Here is an 8,083-nt window from a genome sequence, read left to right on the forward strand (position 1 = left end):
CCTAATATGCGTCCTATATAACATAATCGACCATACCACTATAGATAAACCTCTAATTATGTATGACCATTCTAACTAAACTACATGCATTCTGGAACATTGTGAACCAACTAGATGCAAGTAGAGAAAACTGCATCAATTTGACCAAAGTTTCATAATAATGGCACTTCTAAAGAAAGTGTAGCTATATGCTCGCACACCTCTACTCAACTTGGATTACTACAATCATCCTACAACTACAACTTAGTTAACTCAACACTTCCCACTCATCTAACTTTCATATAGTCATATATGACTAATATTTTTAATATTTTCATTTATAGTAATGGTTAATATGTATAATATAGTTAAAGTATAGTTCTAGGATCCTGCCATACGTTTTATGTCTTATGGTTTTATTCAAAAATTAAAAAAATATCTCTTAGTTTTCTTAATGTAAGATAGTTTCCATCACGAACTCATGATTCTACAATTATATTATCAACTTGTAAATGTGAAAGACGTGTTGTTTTAAACTTAACATTTTTACCTACCATTCTCGGTTTCTCTATGTCTTCTTTCTGATTTAATTCATGATTGTATTTCATATAACCAAAGAAAGAGTAACAAGCTAACTAATTATCTTGCAAGGTCAAAGTACAAATATTCGGTTTCTATAACATGATGAAAGAAAACTCCAATCTATAAGAAACAAAAATAATAATTTAAGGAAAAATAGATTTAATCATTTTCATATAAAATGGTCTGGCCTTGAAGTTAACTGTGTGGGTGACTGGGTGGGTGGGTGTGTGTGTGTATAAACACACACACACACACACACACACACACACACACACACACACACACACACTCACACACACACACATGCATGCATGCATATATATAGTTTGAGTATAAAGTTGTTCATATCCTACCATCAAAGGGTTGAAATGAGAATATATATATATATATATATATATATATATATGCACATATAAATATATTTCAAAATACTACGCAAAATGTTCATAATTATGTACACTATTGCTAGAAAATAAAAGGAAATTTTGAGAATAACATATCTGGAGTTTATACTTGCTCCTCTACAATGGACAATTTTCTCTTTCTTCCAGTCACAGTCAACATCAAGGATGTTCATAGCTACACAAAATCTAATATGCTCAATTCAAAAGCTCAACTCTCTCTGTATATCTCTCACACAACACCATTTTTTTACAACAAAATCATGTTGGGATTAAGATGTCTAAACCTTAGAGTCCAAACATGCTTAATTATTTGTTTTATTTTTCACCCACTTTGGAAGTCCTAAAGTTTGGGAACTAGTGTCATAGGTTTCTATGTTGACATTATGACAAATTTCTATTATGAATATGATGGTTTCGAATTTGGTTGAAGAGTCATGGAGAGTTATATTTTTCCAGTCCACATTTATGGTTTGAATTCACTTTTGACAAGTGGTGTAAAGTAAGGAAGGCACCTATTTGGTCATGGTAACTTCTATGGTGTACTTACATTACATTTGGCAAGATGATCGTTATGGAAAAGATAGGTGTTGTTGCTTCAAAAGTTTCTATGTGCAACATGTCATTGGATTAGCAAGTTGTTGCTTGTGACACAACTTACCTCTTGGGCTTTGAAGATGGTTTTGGAAACCATGGGCACATACCTCTTTGTGATGAGCTCAATTTATATGCTCATTCCTTAGTGGTTTTGTATAAGATAGGTTGATTATTTCTAAGGTGTTGTTATGCTGCAAAAATTGTTCTTGAAATCTCTGTTGTATCTACTCCTGAAGAGCATTGGCTATGTGTATTTTATTGTAACTATTGTTGTTGTTGATAATACAATTGAGTCTGGCTTTTGGAGTGTGGTTTTTTCCTAAAAGGGTTTTCCCATGTATATCTAGTGTTGCGGTTTTATTTTTAAATCTAATTATATATGTGTTTATCTAATTTACAATTGTTTAAAAGTTTGTAAGAAATTTTTGAATCACCTCTCATGTTAGATTTAGCATTTGGAAGCGTTATTCCGCACTTAGGCTTCCTTTCAATTGGTATTAGAGCCTGGATAGCTTTGTTATTTTTGTTGGGTTGACGGGTTTTTTGTGTTGATCTAGTTTCAAAGGGAGTTTTGCAGAGGAATATTTCATAACTTTGTTGTAGATATGACAAGCACATCTAGTATCTAATAGAGATGGATAAATTTAATAGCAGCAATTTTAAGTTGTGGAAACTCAAAATGGAGGACATGCTCATGGATAGAGATCTATGGATTGTGTTTTCTTCGACAAAACCCCAAAGTACACCGTAAGATGATTGGGATAAAATGGATCAGAAAGCCAAGGGTTTGATAAGACTCTGTTTGGCTGATTCAGTGCTATTGAATGTCCATGAGGAGAAGACTACAACTGCACTTTGGAAAAAGCTTGGTGATATTTATCAAAGGAAATCCCTTGTAAATAAGTTATTCATGAGAAAGAATTTGTATTCTTTGAGGATGGAGGAAGGAGGGTCTCTTGCAAATCACATGAATGCGTTCAACATGCTTGTTGCTCAATTGAATTCAATCGGTGACAAGATTGATGATCAAGATAAATGCATGATTTTGTTATATTCTTTGCCAAACTCATGGGATCACCTTATGATGGACATTGGAAGCACAATAACCACTTTCAAGATTGAGAATGTGGTTGGCTCACTATTATTTGAAAAGATGCAAAGAAAATCTTCTAAGATGGCTAAGGAGGCTCTAGTTGCTCATGGTAGAACAATGGAGAAAGGAAAGAAAAAGGACAAGATAGGTAAATCAAAGTCTCTGGGGAGATCTAAGTCTCCTGGTAAAAATTCCAAGGTGAAATGATGGAACTACAACAAATCCGATCATTTCCAGAAATATTGTAAAGAGGGGAAGAAAAAGAAAAACAAGAATTCCTCTGATTTTGATTTTGATAAATCATCTCAAGATGATGCGGAAGCTTTTGTCATTGCCTTGGAAACTCATGCATCATAAGATGTATGGTTGATTGACTCGGGTACTTTTCTCCACTTGACCTCGCACAGGGATTGGTTTCCAAAGTACGAAGAATATGATGGTGGGAATGTGTACTTGGGTGATGACTCTCACCTAAACATTGTTGGTCATGGAAGAGTCAAGATACGATTTCCTAATGTTAGAGTGAAGGGGATTGATGGTGTACTACACATTCCTGGTTTGGCACAAAACCTTCTTTCAGTTAGCAAGTTGAGTGATGTGGGAGTGCAGGTTGTTTTCTTGAAAGGTGGATGCAAGATGGCCAGATATTTTCTGGTGCTTGCTAAGGTTGTTCGGTTAGGTACTTTGTATAAGCTAGATGCATGCACGGTTCAATGCAATAGTACTTCTATGAAGTCCAAGAAAGGGGCTTTGGATTCTTCATCCTCACCGCCAAATCAAACAGAGAAGAAGATTGTTGTATCAACATCTGATGGTCATGCTTTGTTGGTACCTAAGGGTGCTAATGCATTGGAGATGAAGCTCCCAGCTAAGAAGACAATATTGTGGCACCAAAGACTTGGCCAAATAGGTGAAAAGGGCTTACGAGCCTTGAAAAATAAGAACCTTGTTGAAGGCCTTGATGATTGTAATCTTGAACTCGACTTTTGTGAACATTACATTAATGGAATGCAACACCATGTTTCCTTTTATTCCAGTTCTCATAAGTCTTATAGGGTTTTTGACTATGTTCATCTTGATGTATTTAGTTTAGTTAATGTGCCTTCATTACATAGATTTGTGTACTTTGTTTATTTCATAGATGACTATTCTAGAAGGACATTTGTTTATTTTTCTCATAAGTAAATCTGAATTTTTCAGTCAATTTAAGGAATTTAAGTCCTTGGTTGAAAATCAAACTGGTAGGAAAATTGAGTGTTTGAGGACCGATAACGATGGTGAGTTTTGTTCTACTGAGTTTGACAATTTCTGTAAGGACCACAAGATTCAAAGACATAAGACAACTCCATATACACTACAGCAAAATGGAGTTGCGAAGAGGATGAACATAATACTGATGGAGAGGGCTAGGAGCATGATGAGTGGTCTTGGCCTTGAACAAAAGTTCTGGGTTAAGGCGGTAGCTACTGCATGTTATCTAATAAATGGGTCTCCTACTTCAACGCTTGTTGAAAAATCCCCCACGGAGGCAAGGTTTGGTAAAAATACCTCATTGAGACATCTTAGAGTCTTTGGTTGTAAGGCATATATGCTCATGTACATAGTGAAAAGAGATCTAAATTGGAGAACAAGGTGGTGAAATGCATCTTCATTGGCTATGGTGTTAGTGTGAAGGGTACAAGATTTGGGATTCATTTGTAGAGAAGGTGACCTATAGCAGAAGTTTTATCTTATGTGAGTTGAAACCATCCACAATAGATTTCCATCCAGAGGAGGAGAAACAAAAGAAGGAGATAGTCATATTCCACCCACTCTTGTGAGACCACCACGAGACTTGATAATGAGGAGAGCTCTAGCAGCTCGGAGAGTTCAGAAGAGGAACAAGATACTCAACATTTGACTTTGAGGAGATATACGTGTGATAGGTGGCAACCTAATAGATATGGATATTCACCAGAAAGGTTTGATTTTCATTGTTAGATTCTAGTTGTATATTTTCTCTGAGTTATAATGGTGATGATCCTAGAACTATTAGAGAGACAATGGGTATGCGCGATGCATATTACTGGATGGAAGACATGAATGAAGAGATGGATGCATTGAAGAAGAATGCTACATGGGATCTAGTACCTTTCCCTAAAGGACGGAAACCCGTTGGTTGCAAATGGGTATTCAATAAGAAATGTGGTCCAAATGGCATTGTTGAGAAGTACAAGGCACAGTTGGTCATGAAGGTATATTCCCAAGTGGAGGGAATTGATTATGGGGAGATATTCTCTCATGTAGCTAAGCTGACATCCATTCATCTTTTGTTATCACTCGCACCATCTCATGACTTGGAAGTCGAATAGATGGATGTGGAGACAGTTTTCCTTCATGATGACTTAGAGGAGATTTACATGTCACAACCAAAGCACTTTGTGGAGAAAGGTAAAGACAATCTGGTATGCAAGCCGAAGAAATATCTTTATGGTCTTAAGCAATCTCCTAGAATGTAGTACCAAAAATTTGACACCTATGTGTTGTCATTGGGATTTCTAAGATCTAAATCTGACCATTGTGTTTATTACAAAGCTAAAAATGGCCATATTCTCATTATTGTCCTGTATGTGGATTATATGTTATTCATTGGGAATGGGAAGAGTGATTTCAGATTTGAAGTCTCAACTGTTAGCACAATTCAAGATGAAAGATCTAGGTGCAGCTAGGTACATTTTGAGAATGGAGATCAAAAGAGATAGAGCTCAAAAAAATCTTTGGGTTAGCCAGAGAAATTAGAGAAATTATGTGAACTTTGTGTTGGAGAGATTCAGCCTAATATATTGCAGATAGTTTGTTGTTCTTGTTCTACAATGGACAAATTTTTTTGTGGAAGACTTTCCAAAGTCTCCTACTAAGATGGAGGACATGACCAGATTTCCTTATGCAAGTGTTGTTGCTATCCTGATGTATGCTATGGTTTGTACGAGGCCAGACATTGCACAAGCAGTTGGATTCCTTTGCTGGTTTATGGCTAATCCTGGACAAGTGCATTGGGATGCAATGAAGAGATTATTCATATATTTGTGGGGTACTTTCGAGTATTCCCTATGTTTCCATGGCAATCCTACTCGACCTCGGCATTCCTTGAGTATTTGTAGGTATGTAGACTCTAATTGGGCAAGTGACATTGACAACAGTAGATCTATAAGGAAAGAAGAGTGTGGAAACACCTTCCTAAATGTCAATTCTTAGAGGAGAGAAGAAGGGATAACTTTTAATTCAAATTACAATCAATAAGATGCACAACAAAGAAATAAAAGAGTAAACAACAAAGATACACAATCACAGAGAACATCAAATTTTCACTTGGGAAAACCCTTACTCGTAAAAACCCACACACCAAAGCGGTATCTCTTCTATTACAATAAAACATAATTTACATTCAATTTATAGATTTCATGCTCTGATCTAGTCTTTATTCTAGCAACAATTCAGAAGATTACATTCACAATCAGTTTACAATTCAAAATCCAACAAAATCACCAATCGACCATCCTTCAACTAACTGATTGATCTTCTTCCCCTTTGTGCAACTGTTTCTTCAGAAGTTTATATGTCTATCAAAAAGGTTTGATTCAGTTCTTTAGCTCCAATTGTCAAACTTCCTTAGAATGTTGATAAAAAACTATGTTTTCTACATCGCATCCTTTGAGTCTTTCCATCTTGGACCAACCATCGGCATACAACTCAACAAGTTGTTTTGCATTCGACTGTGATCCCCACCTCTATCACTCTTAACTTATTGGCAGTAGTCACTCTGATACCTCGTGGGATGGCAGGGAGAGCGGATCTCCTTGATTCCCTATTACCCTGCAAGACTCTCTGCAAGCTCTTCTTTAAGCAATGGGGTGGCGGGGAGAGAAAGTCTACTTGCCTCCTCATTAGCCTGTAGGACTCCTTGGGAACCCTCAGATACCTTGCGGGGTGGCTGGGAGAACAAGCCTCCTTGCTTCGCTCTCTCTCCCAAGCTATCCCACAGCACCATCATCGGGTCACTATTTACCACACGAGGTGGCAGGAAAGTCCAATACCTCGCTAGCCTGCAACACTCTTTCCATGTGCTTCTCAAATCTGTTGGGTGGTGACGAAGACAAAGTCTCTTATCCCCCGCTATCCCGTGACACTTTCACATGCGCTTCTCCAGGCAAGTGTATAACACGAAAAATTATTTTAGCTGCTTGTCAATAACATGAAAGGTTATCACACTAAAATACTCACTGCAGAAACCAAATGCCATATGATCGAGATTTCAACCAGTAAGTTTGAGACACCCATTCTCAATATTCTCCCACTTGACGAATAACTTACTGGTATCTCCAAAACATTCGATACTAAAGAGAAACATGAGCTCCAAGGCCCACAGAGTTAACACACCATTTGAACTTAGTCATGCTCAAAGGCTTGGTCAACGCATCTGCAACATTCCTTAGAGGATCCATCTTCCACCATGTCACGAACAAAATGATATTGCACATCAACATGTTTCGTCCTAGCGTGGAAGTGGGAATTTTTGCCAAACAAATGGAACTCTAACTATCACAACACATAGAAATTTGCCCTACATTAAAGCCAACATCAGAACACAAACGCTTAAGCCAAATATCCTCTTGACAGGCACGAGTTGCTTCCATGTACTCTGCCTTTGTAGTGGACAAAGCGACTACAACTTGTCGCTTGCCCATCCAACTTATTGCACCACCATTCAACGTGAAAACATATCCATTGGTGGATCTATTGTTGTCAATGTCCCCTACCCAATCAGAATCCACATATCCCTGAATGTTGACAGTCCTCAGTGATCCAACCAAGTTACCATGGTAATAGAGAGCATATTGAGAAGTACCTCTCAGACATATAAACGCCTTCTTCATAGCATCCCAATGTAGCCTTCCTAGATTTGCCATAAACCGACTTAGTACTCCCACTACTTGAGCAATATCTAGCCTAGTATAAACTATTGCATACGTTAGGCTGCCAACTGCACTTGCATAGGGCACCTTGGACATGTCCTCCATCTCAGAAGGATATTTTGGACAATCTTCAATAGAAAGCTTCATTCCCTGCAACACTAGAACAACTAACTGCTTGCAATCAAACAGGTTAAATCTCTCTAGGATAGTAGTAATGTACATTCTCTAACTAGGCCAAAGCTTTCTATTTTTCCTCTCTATTGATCTCCATCCCCAGAATATACCTAGCTGCACCCAATTCTTTCATTTCAAAATGTGTTGACAACTGAGATTTTAAATCAGAAATCATACCCTTATCATTCCCAATGAACAACATGTCAGCCACATACAAAACAATGATAAGAAAACAACTATTCTTAGTCTTGTAATACACACAATGATCAGATTTTGATCGTACAAATCCCAATGACAAAGTAAAT

At 37.2% G+C, this 8,083-nt stretch overlaps 1 protein-coding gene across 1 annotated transcript; it reads right to left on the bottom strand.

Annotated features, from left to right (window-relative positions):
- Positions 1–7,223: 7,223 nt before the first annotated feature.
- On the bottom strand, positions 7,224–7,826 carry LOC131874125 (secreted RxLR effector protein 161-like). Its single transcript, XM_059217367.1, has one exon. The coding sequence runs from the start codon at positions 7,824–7,826 to the stop codon at positions 7,224–7,226; it is 603 nt and encodes a 200-aa protein (XP_059073350.1).
- Positions 7,827–8,083: the final 257 nt, after the last annotated feature.

The sequence above is a fragment of the Cryptomeria japonica genome, chromosome 3, assembly GCF_030272615.1.
Source record: "Cryptomeria japonica chromosome 3, Sugi_1.0, whole genome shotgun sequence".
NCBI classification, from domain to species: domain Eukaryota; kingdom Viridiplantae; phylum Streptophyta; class Pinopsida; order Cupressales; family Cupressaceae; genus Cryptomeria; species Cryptomeria japonica.

Bases quoted from the DNA above. Each gene is read 5' to 3' on its own strand.
- LOC131874125 (XM_059217367.1), bottom strand. From the start codon at position 7,826: ATGTACATTACTACTATCCTAGAGAGATTTAACCTGTTTGATTGCAAG.